General features: G+C 38.9%; 1 protein-coding gene across 1 annotated transcript in view; it reads left to right on the top strand.

The window, feature by feature from the left end:
• Nucleotides 1-18,925, top strand: part of prkn (parkin RBR E3 ubiquitin protein ligase) — a 113,150-nt gene that overhangs the window by 55,653 nt on the left and 38,572 nt on the right. Inside the window, exon 7 of the mRNA XM_058386486.1 lies at nt 2,289-2,425. Within this exon, the coding sequence (XP_058242469.1) occupies nt 2,289-2,425 (137 nt within the window). The remainder of the gene's footprint in view (nt 1-2,288; nt 2,426-18,925) is intronic.

The following is an 18,925-nucleotide window of genomic DNA, read 5'->3' as shown; positions in this document are numbered from 1 at the left end:
TTGTGAGTCCACTGTGACACAGAAGACATTATGAGGTCCTTTTGGGTTTGTGGTGTTGCTTCCTCATATGGAAGACCAACATAGAAACAAAGCCACAGCACAGGAGATTTAGTCTAAAACTATGAAGGCTTTATTAGTATTAAGCAAACAGCTGATTAACACAAACAGAATGGCTGATGGTTAAAACCACCTCACTGACTAAAACACTCCTCCCACCCTGCCTAGCTGCAATCACCAAGCTCAGTGAAGTGTGTGTTCTTGCTGAAGGTCAGCAGTTAGCTATTAGTTCAGCACAACAGTTGCCACCTTTTTGCTTTCTGGATGACGAACCGAAGGCGAGATCTGGCACAATGCAGTCCAATCAGCGACACTCCCCATTCAAATCAAGAACTGATTGAAGTGGCGCAGCAATTAGCTTCCCGAGTGGGCCTTTGTTTAGCCTTCGTTCTTCGCTTCCTGCCTGCTCCTCCTCCTCTCTCAAGGGCAGAGGCAAGGACATAGGCGTGTTCTTAAAGCACCACCAGAAGAGGGCTTACTGAGGTGGAGCTCAGCACTAACAAGCTGACTTTAAGATCAAGTGTTTGTAGTATTGAAGGTTTGTGCATAATGTTGAGATTTGCTGAGAAAATGATTGCCAGACTTGTGGAAGTCAACTGTGTGCGTATGTGACACAGACTATTTTAGAGGATAAGTGGTGTTTTTGAACACTCGGCCCTTGATTGGCAAAAAAATTGAATTTAATCAAAACAAATCAGCAAGAGATCGTGGTATTACTGTGGATTCACTTAATAATGATTTTCTTATACTGCTCTCGCACTGCACTCTTTCTCTCCCGCTGTCTCACATACATACACCTGTATTTGTGAGGCTGGGCTCTAAACTGAATAATCCTCCTGTCTGCTGTCTTGAGCCCCATGCTGTCTTGAAACAAAGCTGTTTCCCCAGACAGTCATCAGTTTTTTAGGAAGCCTCAGGGGACACAACATCCAGAGCCAGTCTACAGAAATTGAGTCTTGCCTCATGGCACTGCAGAAGAGTAAAATACTACGACTACAATGTAGACTGAGGATAATACTACTTGAAATTGACAAGAAAATTGATTTTCTTTTTCGGCTTGAAATGAAATGAAAAAAAAAACGAGAGCTTATTTTACATTCTAGTGTGAAACTGTGGTTTAGTGTTGGCGCATGTGGAACAGCAATCTGATGATAAACTCAGAGGAAAGCAAGGATCTCTGTTACAGAATTATCTCCATACAAGAATTCCGGGAAATTCTGCTTTCTGTGCTGGGATTGTGGAAAGAAATAGAAGCCTTCATTTTTGTCACTTGTACATTACAGCACAGTGAATTTTTTTTGCTTTGCATATCCCAGATTGGAGGTTGGGGTGACATTGCAGGGTCAGCCATGATACAGTGCCCCTGGAGCAGAGAAGGTTAAGGGCCTTGCTCAGGGGCCTAGCAGTGGCTTAAACCCTGACATTTTGATCAACAAACCAGAGCCTTAACTTGAGCTGCCACTGCCCTACAAAAACCGGAGAGAAATCCATCCATCCTTTTCTTTCTTTCTTTCTTTCTTTCTTTCTTTCTTTCTTTCTTTCTTTCTTTCTTTCTTTCTTTCTTTCTTTCTTTCTTTCTTTCTTTCTTTCTTTCTTTCTTTCTGATAATTAGTTTATTCTCTATTGCTTCTCAGGTTACAGAGTTTTGGTACAGCTGCTACAGTGATGTGATTGTCTTGTCAAACATCTTATGGCAGAGAGATGTCTAATAAAAACGAGTAGTGCTGTAGTTTTGTTGGTGCACATGAAAGGAAATCCACTAACTTAATCTTTGTGAAAATAGAAAAAAGTACAAACTTTCTCAGATGACAGCAGAATGAGTTTCTATAAGTTTGCACTACAAGAAGACTCTCTTGCTCAGAGAGGTAACATTTCTCCTGCTGTACAAGAATATGTTTTTTTTTACAGTAGCTTTCTGATATAAAGGAAAAAGAAGTCAGATCTTACCAGAACTGAAACCTGTACTTTTACTGGCTATTGCCAAATGACTGTTTTTATTATAATGCTTAAAATAGCCCATGATTTTGGATGTTTCCTGTGCTTACTTGGTTATTTAAATGATGCATTTTTTTTTACTATTTACCTTTACATAAAAACTGAGTAGTGAGATATTTTTAACAGTATCGTCCATGCTTTTTCCTCTTTCTTTCAAACTATAAGGCTATGTAATGAGCATGTGCATGCACAGGATCAGTGCTAATGTACAACATCTTCTGTACTCCGTCCTGCAGGAGTCCTGTTCTGGTGTCTCAGTGTGCCGAGCGTCATGTGATCTGTTTGGATTGTTTCCACATTTACTGTGTGACTCGACTGAATGAACGACAATTCATCCATGACCCTGTGTTGGGCTACTCACTCCCCTGTGCTGGTAGGCATAAACAACATGTCTCATTTGTGTGTGTGTGTGTGTGTGTGTGTGTGTGTGTGTGTGTGTGTGTACTAGTAATTGATGGGACTACCTTTGTGGCTGCATTGAAGAGGAGACACAATCATAGCATTGCATTGTTTCTGGGTCTTTGTCTGTCTGTCTGTCTGTCTTTTTCTATCTCACAAACGCACACACACACACACTACAAGCGTAGCCCCTCCGTGTGTCTCTGCCTGCACATCCTTTACTGCCACGCTATAATGGGGCTCCAGAGAGAAATGCTGACCTCCCATCAGCTAAAACATTCTCTGTCTCTTTCACCTCTCTGCCTCACACACACATTCACATTCCTACACACACCAACAAATTTCACTTCCCTGTGCGAATGCAGTCTCTAAGGTAGCGTTCAGTGCTTTCGAAGCTGTATTTAAGCAGGCCAGCACTAATCAGACATTGTGTACTGCAACTCTGATAGCGTGACATGCACCACAGCCCAGCTGCAAGTTCACAGATTTCAACAGTTTTCTTCTTTTAATATGTGGAAAAGTTGTGCTGAAGAGTGGGAGTTGAGAGAGATGTGACACAGACAGGTAGAGAACAGATACAGAAAACACTATAAATTCCTCCACTGCAAAACTGCCGACACTTGCAGGAATCATCACGGCGTTGACTCGGATCCAGCTTGTTAGGTAGCGGAACATTTTGCTGAAAGTTTGTAGTACAATGATACACTCACACTGCACCGATGTGTCTCTCCCCACTCCTTTACTCACCCCTTGAAGGATGCTACTAATTTTAGCTTAATAATATTGCAGATTGGTTTTCTGCAATATAACTGTACCTACTCTAACTAACACTATTATCATTTTCTTTCAAGGAGAACCATAAGCTTTCACTTTAGAACATTAACCTTCAGAAAGCAGCAAATTATCTGCTAATTCTTTGTCAGTGCTACAAGACTAATGATTTCAGGATATATAAATCAAACTGTGCTTGAATTATGTAGACTCTAACTTACTATATGGTTTGCATTCATAAAAAAGGAGGAAGTTGCAATTTTATTTCTTCTTCTCAAAATTAAATACTAAACCATTTCAGAATTTCACAGCAAGCCAGCTTTGAAGCATCTTTTTCAGGACTGTGAAATCCTTTAAATTTCATGTTAAACTATTTTGACTTACACTATAAACATTTTTTCAGTTTTGCAATAGTTACATACACTATATGACCAAAAGTATAGGGATGCCTGACCATCACATCCATCATGTATCACTGGCTACATCAGCAAGTTGTGATCATGAGCTCCATCACCACGCAACCCAGTCTCAGACCTGGCTGAAGCTCTGTTTCCTCTCACTGCTCAAAGCCTGTTATGTTGCATTCAGATAAGGAGATGGAGTGGCTTTCAGGACATCGGCTCTCAGTACAGCAAGGATCACCCTCACCAGCAGCGTCAAGAGAGTCATGGCCTCCTACACACTAGATAGGAGCAAAAATGGACCAACAACGTGAATTCTGACTGTTATCGATTACAGAAGGATCACCTTGCTTGTACCGACACCACCATTGTAGACACAAAGAAACTTCTACAGCCATTTTCAAGCATTAACCACAGAGGCAGCAGTAATGAATGCACTGGTCCACAAACTTCAGTTCCTCGAATTAAGTGCTCAGTGTGTGACCATATTCTGGCAACATGCCTCCGACACTCAGGATCCAACACATATTGTTCATCACCTTAAACACCTGAACCCCCCAGGGCTCCATTCTGTACTGAGTCCTTTCCTGTACACACTGCTCACCCATAACTGTGTCTCTAAACATCACAGCAATCGCATCATCAAGGTTGCCGACTACACCAGTGTTGTAGATCTCATCACCAACAACAGTGAGAAATGAACCTACAGAGAGGAAGTGAGGCAGCTGAAGTCCTGGTGCAAGGACAGCAATCTCTCTGAATGTCAGCAAGGCAAAAGAAATGATTGTGGACATCAGAAGGATGCAGTACTACAGTGGAAACAGCGTATGTTCAAGTTCCTTGTAGTACACTTCACTGAAAACCTTCCACACTCCCTGAACTCGGTAGTGATAAAAGCTCAACAGCTCCTCTAAGGACACAAAGCCAAATATGCACACCGTTATCTTTAACTGCTTCTACAGAAGCATCATAGAGAGCACCCTGACCTGTAGCACCACTGTCTGCTATAGAAACTGCCCCTCTTTGGACAGGAAACCACTTTAGCTGGTGGTGAAGACAGTCCGGAACTTTACTGCCTCAAGTTTTCCTGTTACTGAGGACACTGATGATGATTGGGGTATGATGAAGGCCTTCAGCATCATGAGGGATCCCTTGTAACCCTTACCTGAATTGTTCACTATAGTCTGTTTTATAGTGTTGTGTATAGTCTGTCATATACTGTTGTATAATGTGGTGTATAGACTGTCGTATAGTGTTGTGTATAGTCTGTTGTGTAGTCTGTGTATAGTCTGTTGTGTAGTTTGCTGTATAGTCTGTTGTGTAGTCTGTGTATAGTCTGTTGTGTAGTTTGCTGTATAGTCTGTTGTGTAGTCTGTTGTGTAGTCTGTTGTGTAGTTTGCTGTATAGTCTGTTGTGTAGTCTGTTGTGTAGTTTGCTGTATAGTCTCTTGTGTAAACTGTTGTGTAGTTTGCTGTATAGTCTGTTGTATAGTCTGTTGTGTAGTTTGCTGTATAGTCTGTTGTGTAGTTTGCTGTATAGTCTGTTGTATAGTCTGTTGTGTAGTTTGCTGTATAGTCTGTTGTGTAGTTTGCTGTATAGTCTGTTGTGTAGTCTGTTGTGTAGTTTGCTGTATAGTCTGTTGTATAGTCTGTTGTGTAGTTTGCTGTATAGTCTGTTGTGTAGTTTGCTGTATAGTCTGTTGTGTAGTTTGCTGTATAGTCTGTTGTGTAGTCTGTTGTGTAGTTTGCTGTATAGTCTGTTGTGTAATCTGTTGTGTAGTTTGCTGTATAGTCTGTTGTGTAATCTGTTGTGTAGTTTGCTGTATAGTCTGTTGTGTAATCTGTTGTGTAGTTTGCTGTATAGTCTGTTGTGTAGTCTGTTGTGTAGTTTGCTGTATAGTCTGTTGTGTAGTCTGTTGTGTAGTTTGCTGTATAGTCTGTTGTGTAGTCTGTTGTGTAGTTTGCTGTATAGTCTGTTGTGTAATCTGTTGTGTAGTTTGCTGTATAGTCTGTTGTGTAGTCTGTTGTGTAGTTTACTGTATAGTCTGTTGTGTAATCTGTTGTGTAGTTTGCTGTATAGTCTGTTGTGTAATCTGTTGTGTAGTTTGCTGTATAGTCTGTTGTGTAGTTTGCTGTATAGTCTGTTGTGTAATCTGTTGTGTAGTTTGCTGTATAGTCTGTTGTGTAGTTTACTGTATAGTCTGTTGTGTAATCTGTTGTGTAGTTTGCTGTATAGTCTGTTGTGTAATCTGTTGTGTAGTTTGCTGTATAGTCTGTTGTGTAGTTTGCTGTATAGTCTGTTGTGTAGTCTGTTGTGTAGTTTGCTGTATAGTCTGTTGTGTAGTCTGTTGTGTAGTTTGCTGTATAGTCTGTTGTGTAGTTTGCTGTATAGTCTCTTGTGTAAACTGTTGTGTAGTTTGCTGTATAGTCTGTTGTATAGTCTGTTGTGTAGTTTGCTGTATAGTCTGTTGTGTAGTTTGCTGTATAGTCTGTTGTATAGTCTGTTGTGTAGTTTGCTGTATAGTCTGTTGTGTAGTTTGCTGTATAGTCTGTTGTGTAGTCTGTTGTGTAGTTTGCTGTATAGTCTGTTGTATAGTCTGTTGTGTAGTTTGCTGTATAGTCTGTTGTGTAGTTTGCTGTATAGTCTGTTGTGTAGTTTGCTGTATAGTCTGTTGTGTAGTCTGTTGTGTAGTTTGCTGTATAGTCTGTTGTGTAATCTGTTGTGTAGTTTGCTGTATAGTCTGTTGTGTAATCTGTTGTGTAGTTTGCTGTATAGTCTGTTGTGTAATCTGTTGTGTAGTTTGCTGTATAGTCTGTTGTGTAGTCTGTTGTGTAGTTTGCTGTATAGTCTGTTGTGTAGTCTGTTGTGTAGTTTGCTGTATAGTCTGTTGTGTAATCTGTTGTGTAGTTTGCTGTATAGTCTGTTGTGTAGTCTGTTGTGTAGTTTACTGTATAGTCTGTTGTGTAATCTGTTGTGTAGTTTGCTGTATAGTCTGTTGTGTAATCTGTTGTGTAGTTTGCTGTATAGTCTGTTGTGTAGTTTGCTGTATAGTCTGTTGTGTAATCTGTTGTGTAGTTTGCTGTATAGTCTGTTGTGTAGTTTACTGTATAGTCTGTTGTGTAATCTGTTGTGTAGTTTGCTGTATAGTCTGTTGTGTAATCTGTTGTGTAGTTTGCTGTATAGTCTGTTGTGTAGTTTGCTGTATAGTCTGTTGTGTAGTCTGTTGTGTAGTTTGCTGTATAGTCTGTTGTGTAGTCTGTTGTGTAGTTTGCTGTATAGTCTGTTGTGTAGTCTGTTGTGTAGTTTGCTGTATAGTCTCTTGTGTAAACTGTTGTGTAGTTTGCTGTATAGTCTGTTGTATAGTCTGTTGTGTAGTTTGCTGTATAGTCTGTTGTGTAGTTTGCTGTATAGTCTGTTGTGTAGTTTGCTGTATAGTCTGTTGTGTAGTCTGTTGTATAGTTTGCTGTATAGTCTGTTGTATAGTCTGTTGTGTAGTTTGCTGTATAGTCTGTTGTGTAGTTTGCTGTATAGTCTGTTGTGTAATCTGTTGTGTAGTTTGCTGTGTAGTCTGTTGTGTAGTCTGTTGTGTAGTTTGCTGTATAGTCTGTTGTGTAATCTGTTGTGTAGTTTGCTGTATAGTCTGTTGTGTAGTCTGTTGTGTAGTTTGCTGTATAGTCTGTTGTGTAATCTGTTGTGTAGTTTGCTGTATAGTCTGTTGTGTAGTCTGTTGTGTAGTTTGCTGTATAGTCTGTTGTGTAGTCTGTTGTGTAGTTTGCTGTATAGTCTGTTGTGTAGTCTGTTGTGTAGTCTGTTGTGTAGTTTGCTGTATAGTCTGTTGTATAGTCTGTTGTGTAGTTTGCTGTATAGTCTGTTGTGTAGTTTGCTGTATAGTCTGTTGTGTAGTTTGCTGTATAGTCTGTTGTGTAGTCTGTTGTGTAGTTTGCTGTATAGTCTGTTGTGTAGTCTGTTGTGTAGTCTGTTGTGTAGTTTGCTGTATAGTCTGTTGTGTAGTCTGTTGTGTAGTTTGCTGTATAGTCTGTTGTGTAATCTGTTGTGTAGTTTGCTGTATAGTCTGTTGTGTAATCTGTTGTGTAGTTTGCTGTATAGTCTGTTGTGTAATCTGTTGTGTAGTTTGCTGTATAGTCTGTTGTGTAGTCTGTTGTGTAGTTTGCTGTATAGTCTGTTGTGTAATCTGTTGTGTAGTTTGCTGTATAGTCTGTTGTGTAGTCTGTTGTGTAGTTTGCTGTATAGTCTGTTGTGTAGTCTGTTGTGTAGTTTGCTGTATAGTCTGTTGTGTAGTCTGTTGTGTAGTTTGCTGTATAGTCTGTTGTGTAGTCTGTTGTGTAGTTTACTGTATAGTCTGTTGTGTAATCTGTTGTGTAGTTTGCTGTATAGTCTGTTGTGTAATCTGTTGTGTAGTTTGCTGTATAGTCTGTTGTGTAGTTTGCTGTATAGTCTGTTGTGTAATCTGTTGTGTAGTTTGCTGTATAGTCTGTTGTGTAGTCTGTTGTATAGTCTGTTGTGTAGTTTGCTGTATAGTCTGTTGTGTAATCTGTTGTGTAGTTTGCTGTATAGTCTGTTGTATAGTCTGTTGTGTAATCTGTTGTGTAGTTTGCTGTATAGTCTGTTGTGTAATCTGTTGTGTAGTTTGCTGTATAGTCTGTTGTGTAGTCTGTTGTATAGTCTGTTGTGTAGTTTGCTGTATAGTCTGTTGTGTAGTCTGTTGTGTAGTCTGTTGTGTAGTTTGCTGTATAGTCTCTTGTGTAGTCTGTTGTGTAGTCTGTTGTGTAGTCTGTTGTGTAGTCTGTTGTGTAGTCAGTTGTATAGTGTTGTGTATAGTCTGTTGTCTGACTGTTTGCTCTGTTGTCTGTTGCTGTTTCATGTTAAATGTAGCACTATGTCCTGAAGAAACGATATCTCTTCCCTCATTCAACACATCAGTAATGAGAAGCAATGGCAATAATGTTGATTTTGGCTTTTACTTATTTTAAAATGTCTTTAATGCTACAGCATATAAGAATTTCTTTCACTTGAACAAAAGACCCAAAAGTCCAAACATGTTCCATTATGACAATGCTCCTGTGTACAAAGTGATTCATATTAACATGCTTTGCCAAGGCTGGAGTGGAAGAACCCGAGTGGCCTGCACAGAGCTCTGACCTCAACCTCACTCAACAACTTTTGGGATAAATTGAGTTACTGACTGTGAGCCAGGTCTCCTCACTCAACATCAGTACCTGACCTCACTAATGCTCTTCTAGCTGAATGAGCACAAATCCCCACAGCTACGCTTCAACATCTAATGGAAAGCCTTCCCAGATGAGTGGAGGTTATTACAACAGCAAAGGAGAACTAACTCTATATTAGTGTTCATTGTTATGGAATGGTCACATGGTTATGGTCAGCTTTCCAAATACTTTTGGCTAAATAATGCTGGAACTTATTTTAACTTATTTAATGGAGCAGTTCTAAATAAAACATTTAAACTAATATAATGATGATCAATATGTTAAATAAAAATACCAGTTAATGTTACTGTATTGTAAGAGGAAACAGTTTGCACTGTTCCCCTTGCCTGTATATGCATAAGCTGAGCACTCCAGTTTCCTTCCAACTAACCAAAAACATCCCTGTAGTTAATATACATTATTGTTTAAAGGTTTAAGATCACTTGGAAATTTCCTTGTTTTCCAAAAAAAAATCTATTTCTATCCATTTCAAAAATGAATCAGATTATTTTTACAGAAAGATCTACATTGTCACCCAGAAGCCCTTTATCAGCAGCCATCAGTCCTCTGTTTCAATCTCTTGTTATGTTTGCTAATCCAAGCTAATCATTTTTATGAGGCTAATTGATTGTTAGAAAACCCTTTTGTGCTAGCACAGCTGAACTCTGTACTGATTAAGGGAGCAATAAAAGTGGCCTTTTTAGTTAGCTTAGTATCTGGATCATCAGGAGCTGTGGGTTTGTTTACAGGCTCAAAATGGCCTTGATAGAACAGTGCAAACTACTAAACCTCGGTGCACAACTGGAAAACAAGCAAAGTGATCCCAAACTTTTGAATTGTAGTGTACATTCTCTACTTTTCATTGGCCTTAGTGGATGAGTTAATGTTTTGTGTACTAAAATAAATTGCATGGACTTTTGCTTTTCTTAATCTAGTGTCAGGATCTCTGTCACATTTACCTGATTGTAGAAAAGGAATAAACATATGTTTGTTTGGAAAAATAGTGTATATATGGTGACCCTGGTGATATCAATGGAAAAAAACCTGTGATTCTGTGTTTTTCCTGCTTTAAAATGATCTCTCCTTCGATTTACTGGTGAATTACTTAAAGGTGTGTTTTCGTATGTGGCATGTCAACACTACAACTGATATAAAGACTTTTGTAGTAGTAGCAAAGACCATTTTAATTTGTTTCTTCCCTCTACATTTATTCCTCCTTTTTTTATTGTATTTGCACTTTTTGGTAATTTCCCTTCTTTTCTTTTATAATTACTATTCAGTTTGGCTCACTCAAGTGTTTTGTAAGTGAGCTCTAAGTCTAGTTTTTATTAAATGTGTATAGGGGAGAATCAGCACAATCATAACCTTTTATCACGTGCACGTTTCCCCATAACTTCAGTAAGTTACAACAGATCATCACAGTGATGGCAAAGCATCACAGTAGTAATGTAACACAGGTCAACTGTATCAGCAAAAAAACCCTGTAACTTTATACATAAGGAAAAACAACATTATGCATTCAATACTGCATGTGATTTCCTTTAATGGTAGCATGAAGTGTTTAAAAAAAAAAAGAAGAAAGAAAAAGATAATCACTTATTCATTATGGCCATGTGCAAAAGCAAGCATAAAGCAATCATCTATTTCAAAATTGTAATTGATCATTACGCTTTTTATTAATGAATTTATTTATTGTATTTTCCATTTAATTTTTTTTATGTGGTAATATTTAACTATGATTTAAATAAAAATAGCCCATTTATGCACTTTTCACTGATTGTTAAGTTAGTGTGTGTATCTTTTCTCTCTCATTGCTGTCACCTTGCTTACTCTTAGCAGCCTGAGAAATAATAATATTAAAAAAAAGTAAAACTATATGGCAGAAAATTGGCTTTTGTTCCCCCCAAATCCTGCTTTTTTGACTTTAGACAATTGAGGAGAAGTGATGCACTTGTGCATGCATGATTAAAGTCTCATTTCTATGTCTGCTTTTAGAGAAAACAAGCGTGTTAGTGTTGTGTCGGTTCTCCCCTATGTGTGTGTATGTGCTGCAGACCTGCTAGTGACGCTGTACCATTAAGGCCATCTATCACTGTTTTTGCGGCTGGGGATTGGAGATTGCTAGAAAAAGGTCAAGCTTCAGCCTCAAATGCCATTTCCACTTTTAAACAACTTTTAACAGTTCAAACCAAAGCGCTTGTCCAAAGGCACGGATGAAAGGAGAGGAGCGGAGGTTGTCAGCTACGTCTGGTGAATATGAAATACAGATTGGCGGACGCTGATAAACACACGGACAGGAGCTTAAGAAGCCATTCTCTCAGGAAATACAGCAGAGCAGGAATGGAAAAAAAATCCAGCCGTAACCTTCCTTTTGAACAGAGCTTTAACACACCGTTTCATTACAAGCTGGCTTCAAAGCCGGAGAATCTCTGGTTAACATTTACACCCAGCCTGATGCTGTCAGATCATAGGCATGGGATTGGGACACTGAGGTGTGTGTCCACTCCAAAGTCTAGACACTTAATGCATGGTTTCACTTTCACAAAATAAATTGTTTATGCTTGTTTGTTGTTGTTTGTTAATGTTGGTGACAATTAAGTTTTAAAAGTTGTCATTTGTCATATAAAAACAACTTCAGTTTAAATGCAAAGGCAACTATCATGCATGTGGGAAATACTGTAATAGGAGAGCCATGAGGTCTCCTTTCATCACTGTGGTAGATGGTGCAGCTTCAGTTTTCTTGTTTGCACTAGTTTCTAGTGTAGTGAACTGTGATTGGTTGTTTTACATGTCAGTCAGACTCCCTCTTGCTCGGTCCTTGGCCAATATAAGCTACTATAGAGTTCAGAGCTTCAGACTGACAGCAGAAGATCTGGACTCCATAGCAGCTTTTACTGGCCAAAGACATTTTGTTCAGTGTCATATTTAATGGCATGAAAATGTAAAGTCGATGTTCCTACAATAACAGACAATTTGGTGTGCAACCAAATTGTGCAAATTAATAAGTCGATACTGTGAACTTCTTATCATTTGGAAAATCCAGCTTTTAGCTGATCCTCACAAGCAGTCATTGTCACAGTTGTAAACATGATGGCTTCCTTCTTCCATGAGGGAAGTAGAGCATAACGACAGCTTTGTTTCCAGGCGGCCTGTTAGAAAAATGCGACACACAACTACCAGAAATCTTGTAGAATCCAACCAAACAGCTGATGACTTCAAAACTGATGAAGTGTTTCCAGTTCTGTGTGCCATATGCATACACTCACGACCTGCTGGCTGAATGTCTGAGGCGGAAGTTTGCACTAAAACACTAGGAACCTGAATGCATTGTACATCGACAGTCTAAAGATGTGTCCCATACTTTTCTATGCCATTTTTAATGTAAATAATATCAGTAGTGCATTCATTTTAACAATTCCAGCAAGAAGAGGTACCCACATAATGCACTCATTCAACCATGTAGAACGAACAATTCAATGCTTGCAGCTTTTCTTTCGTAACGGAAGAGGGGCGGGGCTACCAGATGCTGACCCTGGATGAGAAAAAAATTGTCAAGATGGTCAGTGACACTCTGGTGGACAAGACATCTTACAAATGTATTTTAAATTAGCCCAGATTGTGTGATTATTCACTAAAACTAGCAGCACTGAATTCCATGGATTTGACGTTATTTGGCATCAACTGGGACACAGATTAGACTTCCAATTAGTACCAAAAGACACTACCCTTCTAGATGGTAGACTACATAGTGTAAGTGCATATCAAGTCATACGGGACACAGCTTAAGATAATGTCACCTAGGAGTTATTGCATAGTGGAGGCTTAGTCTGGATCAAAAATTAAATACTTGCGCTGCAATATTGTGTTGGTCCTCCTTTGGCTTGCCAAAACAGCCCTGACCCATCATGCACTGTGTATTCTGACAACTTTCTATCAGAACCAGCATTAATTTCTTCAGCAATTTGAGCAACAGTAGCTTGTCTGTTGTATCGGATCACACGGCCCAGCCTTCACTCCCCATGTGTATCAGTGAGCTTTGGCCGCCCATGACCCTGTCACCGGTTCACCACTGTTCCTTCCTTGGACCACTTTTGATAGATACTGATCACTGCAGACCGGGAACACCCCACAAGAGCTACAGTTTTGGAGATGCTCTGATCCAGTCGTCTAGCCATCACAATTTGTTCCTTGTCAAACTCGCTGAAATCCTTACGCTTGCCCATTTTTCCTGCTTCTAACACATCAACTTTGAGGACAAAATGTTCACTTGCTACCTAATATATCCCACCCACTAACAGGTGCCATGATGAGGAGATCATCAGTGTTATTCACTTCTCCTCTCACTGCTCATAATGTTATGCCTGATCGGTGTAGATGTGTATGCTGACACTTTGTCCTCAGGGATTTGGACATGGGGCATTTTGATGTTGTCTAGGAAGAAGACCTTGAAGCAGGGCTTAGGGCAACATTTTGCAATAGGGCTACTCTTATATAACATGATTGCAACAACAGAGAAATTTTTACATGAATAATATTTACTTAATTCTGTACTGAAGACTCCATGGCTCTGAAACAGTGATGTGTACACAACAGCTCATACATTTTTCATTGCTGTGATTGGTGGACTGTTTTATATAAAGGATAATGTTAAAAATAACTTTTCCAAATTCCTTTCTCAGATATGATGCCCTGATGTCTTTGTAATGTTTTGTGAATAGTTTCTGATCTAACTTTACTGCTTCCTCATTAGCATTACATGTAAATCCATTACTAAGGTCTTTTGCTTCAATTTAGATGTTGGCTAAGGTAAATATTTGTGAACTAAAAATGGAAATAATCTCTAAAGGCAAGATTAGGTAAATGTCAGTGGAGTTAGCTACTGAGCTATGGCAGGGCCAATCCTAAATGTCTTTCTGTTGACCTTGTAGTGCACTACATAGGTTGTCAAAGCCACTGTGCATGTAGTGCATGCAAGTAAAAGGAAGCCATTGGAAATCTGGCATAATATCTCCATAAACAAACATGGGTCATTGTGATGGGCCTGGTGACTTTTAAACATGGTCATAGGATGCCAACAAGTCAGTTCATAACATTTCTGCCCTGCTAGATCAGTCCTGGTCAACTGTAAGTGCTAATATTGTGAAAGTGTCTAGAGGCAAGAGCAGCTTAACCCCAAAGCTGTACATCATACACAAAATGCCTCTGTATTAAACATCAGCACAACAACTGTGCATCAGGGGCTTCATGAAAAGGGTTTATATGGTGCCCTGGACTCTGGAGCGGTAGAATCATGTACACAATTTACCAGATACCAGCGGAATACTATCAAGCAGACTCTGTAGTGGTAATGGTAAAGTTGGTGGAGGAGGAGGGATAATGATCTGGACTGTTTTCAGGGTTTGGCTCAGTCTCTTAGTTCCAGTGAGGGGTAATAATAATGCTACAATATACTGTAACGCTCACCTCCTAGAGGCCCTGGCTACAATTTACATACATATACTTATAAATGTACCATTGTGTGTAGCTGTGCTACAATACAATGATATTTAAGAACACCATAAACTTCAAACTTTATGGCAAGGGGCCTTCAAACTTTATGGGAGGCCCTTTTTTCTGTTCCAGCATGGCTGTACTTTTTGTGTGCAAATCAAAGTCCATAAAACAGGGATTGACCAGTTTAGTGTGGTGGACCTCCAGTGGCCAGCTCCTCTGCTCCACTGAACTCTTTTGACATGACACTGGAACCACCTCATCCAACATGCTCTTTTAACTGAATAGACACAGAATCCAAAGGCACATTATAATGACAATAATCCCGTCACCATGATTTGGGAATGAGACATCCAACAAGCTTATATAGGTTTGATGGTAAGGTGTCCATATATGTTTATCCTTTCCCAAGCTCAGTGACCACAGATACTAGATTATGTTTTTTATGAGTCTGAAATCTTTTTTGTATGATTTTAATATTGATTTTTCCAGTTTGAAGTGTTGCAGTCAATACAAACATTTTCCCACTTTGTGGTTTACTGTGTTCTTCTCATTCAAATTAGATAGAAGTCTGCTCTTGTGTGACTGGAAATAACCCTGGCAGTATTGTCAAAATTGGCACAGACTTTAAGGACTCTAAAGGCAGTCTAGTTTTTAAATTAAGTTAAGAAATATCACAGGATCTTGAGGACCACTGTTGAACCTTACATTATAGATTCTTAGCTCTAGGGTTTTTTTTTTTTTGTTACTAAAACATTTGGCATCTTTTGTAATGCTGACACAAGTTCTTTGTGAATTGGATCAGGGATGTTGTTAGTAGAGAAACTCTTGCCTTAAATGAATTTTGAAAGTGCACTGCAATCAAATTCCTAGGTGAATACTATATACTAAAATACAAAAGACATCCCCGTGAGGGTAGCACTGTGTTGACGAACAAAGCTACAGTTTCTGTCGAGTCTATACCTTTTTACTTTCCTGTTTCTGTCACTTGTTCTCTTTCTTCTTTTTCTCTTCATTTTGTTTTATCCGGTCTTCCCGATCCAGTATGTGCTGTGAATCATCTCCTTCCAGTTTTCTGATTATAAATAAATCTTTTTCTGTCTGATTTTAAATGTGCTCTGTTTATGCCAGCTTTTGGTTTTACAGTGTCACCACAGCAGCACTGCTGCTGATCCTTAATCTTTCTGCATAGGAATTAACGTCTTCATTCATAACACACTCGCTTTCAGAAATCACACCCTCTGACAACATCCCACAGAGTTCCAGTTCTCGGTTTTCAGAAGGTATTTTCATAAATGACTCAGAATACAGATTGCTGTTGCGCTGGTGTGTTTATCACGCAGCTGATATGTGCAGGGTTGCATGTTTAGGGGACTGAACCAGTCCTTTGGTCCTTTGACGGCTGGATAAGGTGGAATTGCTGCCTCAGCTGTTGAGATCAACCTTGAAGTTTTATCTGGCCGGAAAACGCTACCAACTTCCTGTTGTCTCTTCAGAATCCCAGATCCCAACTAGCTAGTGTTGCTAAAATATCACTTCTGAGCCACAAATGAATAGCTGTACTTCTGCAGTCAGTTTAGCCACTGCTTATAAACACTAGCTGATGAATGTTCTCATGGGGACATCTATTCGATTTACTAAGATTATCTTGGAAACGCTGTCTGTGGTCCTAATTAATATTTCAGTGAGTATTTGCATCGTTCCTCCATATTTCATGACAGACTTCCATTAACAGTCCTCTGTAAACTCCTGTGTGTGGGTGTGCTGGTTATAAGTATTCCTGTAAGGAACACTATCTGATTAATAGATTAATTGATTAATAACCCTGGAAGGGATTTTTTTTTATGTCTGCGCTATGTTCATGCACCTGTAAATGGACTATGCAAAACATTCTGAAAATTCAATGATTTTTACTTATCTCTGAATTCAAATGCTTGTTGAAAGTTTTATCTTTTTAGGCAGGAGACTGGAAACATTATGAGTTACAAGCTAAATGTGCAAAATACAATTTATTAAGTGGGTTTTATGAAGCCTGAAAGTCACTTTGGGAATGGCACAGAGAAATCACAGAGAGAATATGTTTCACTCACAGAAGCTTGTTTATGCCAGTTAAAGATAGCAGACTGATAGCATATTACAAGTTGTAATATTAATCAAGTATAACTAAATTAGTAATTGGTAAAATAAAGAAATTTATAAACAAATTGTATTCATATTATTGTGATCAGTTTGACTGCATATTAACGTTTACACACCTTTTTATGTTTTTAACATCATCCACATAACACCAAGCCTACGGATGGATGGATGGATGGATGGATGGATGGATGGATGGATGGATGGATGGATGGATGGATAGATAGATAGATAGATAGATAGATAGATAGATAGATAGATAGATAGATAGATAGATAGATAGATAGATAGATAATTCATATTGACATTTTTCACTACATCTCTCTCATTAAGTCTGTATTATTCTTTAATATCACTTTATTATTCTTGGAATCAGTTATCCGAGTCTGAACTTGCCACGGCTACAGAAAATAAATAGTGCATGCCTTATTTGCATATTGTTTCCTCCCCTGACTTTCCACATGATATCATTTTTACAACTGTGTGCACAATTTATCCACTTGCGCATTAGTGCTCATTATTTTGGGTCTCTGTAAAGCAGGGCCTGAGGGCTGTTAATATTAGTGTGGCACAGGAAATCATCTCCTGTCATCACCCCATGACCTCCTGAGAACATCTACTGAGCTCACAGTTACTAATAAGTACTGGGAAATGGACAAATATCTGATAAGGTACAAGTTTTTCAGGACTGAAATAGTTACCATGCTGTAGTTGGTGATCTGGTCTGATCTGGTGTGCACTTTCCTGAAATGTGTAATAGATTGCAAAAAGCTGGCATGCCCACCACGTGTGACGAATGTGCTTAAGACTTTTGTCTTGGTGCCTTTGTGTTCAGATGCTCTACTGAAAGTGGGTCCTAGGGGAAAGAAGGCTGGAAAGGTTTCAAGATCATTTTTCTAGGCTGATTGGTGCCAAAGGCTTCCTACTACTCAGCTTTTTCTCATCCTACATAGAAGGTGGATTAATAAGAATAGAGCCACCATGTTGCAGTAACTTCATGAAATGAGTCACAGTTTGATAAGAGATGTAGGAGACTGTTTCTCGTTTTATGCTGGGAATTCTATGGACTTCACACAACCTAAGCTGTCTTAATTTAATGCTTGGCCAGACGCCCAAAATAAAACAGGCCACAAATTTTGTGAGGAGGAGGAGGGGACACCCATTTCCTCTTTATTTATAACAGAATTGTAACGGTTTCCTCCCATCATACAACAATAGGCATTCTTAGTCTTGGTTTTAGAGATTCAAAGAGAAGGTTTTGTTTGCAAGTTAAGGAGGCCATCATTAAACTTTAGAAACTTTAACAGTGGCCCAATCAGCTGTTTGGTACATTCTTTAAAAGAAGGAATGCATGGGTGAACTCAGCAATAGCAGAAGGCCAGGATGACTAAGAAGATAACTAAAGTGGGTGACACTTTTCTTGGTGAAGGAAAAGCCCTTCACAACATCTAGCCAAGTCAAGAACACTATTGAGGAGGTAGGAGTCTCATGATCAAAGTCTCACTATCAAGAGAAATTTTCTTGGATACAAATACAGAAGATTCATCTCAAGATGAAATGAGAGGACAAATTAGAGATTGCTGGAAATCTCTAATAAATCTGAAATAAAGCTGGCCAGAGTATTGAGAAAGAAAAGGAGGGGTTCATGATTTATAGCATACCTCATCATTTGTCAGACATGGTAGAGACATGTTATGGCGTGGCTTAGGCATGTATGGTCACCAGTGGAACTGGTCACTTTTAATTGATTGATTGATTGCTAGAAGTGGCAGGATGGATTCTGAAGTGTCTTTATGCTCGGGTCTCGTTAGATGCTGCACAACTTTAGATGGATGATGACCCAAAACGTTCCACGGTCAACTAATCCTAAAACTCAATGGAGCATGCATTTTACCTCAATAAAGATAAAACTGAAGGAAGAAAATCCCACAAACAAACAGCAAATGAAAGCGGCTGGAGTAAAGGCCTGGCAAATGGAGGAAACTTAGCACTTGGTGATGTTCATGGCTTCTAGATTTCAGACAGTCAATGAATGCAAAGGATCTGCATCTAAGGATTAGAAATAATCCTGATATATAATTGTTAGTTAAAATGAGTTCTATAGTTTATATATAATTATCCAAATACTTTTGAGCTGAAAAGGAGGGACTGTGTAAAACATGCCTGTAATTCCTAAATGGATATTTAATTCCTAAATGGTTAATTCATTTTTAAACCCCTTGAATTAAAGCAGGAAGCCTTCTTTATCCATTGTGGTGGTATATAGAAATATAGAAATGACCCAACTATGAACACACACACACAGACCCTATGGGTGTGCTTCCTTTGAACTGCAGAAGCTCAAAGCCTCTTGTTCTTTTTGCTTTATGGATAATGTGATAAAATGTGCAAGGTTGCAGAGTGCAGAGCTCAGCCCTAAATAATACAAAAAGGCACTTATAGTGGCCC

Source organism: Hemibagrus wyckioides, linkage group LG03, assembly GCF_019097595.1.
Source record: "Hemibagrus wyckioides isolate EC202008001 linkage group LG03, SWU_Hwy_1.0, whole genome shotgun sequence".
Classification (NCBI taxonomy): Eukaryota; Metazoa; Chordata; class Actinopteri; order Siluriformes; family Bagridae; genus Hemibagrus; species Hemibagrus wyckioides.
The sequence above is the reverse complement of the archived record's forward strand: the minus strand, read 5'-3'. Positions and strand labels throughout refer to the sequence as shown.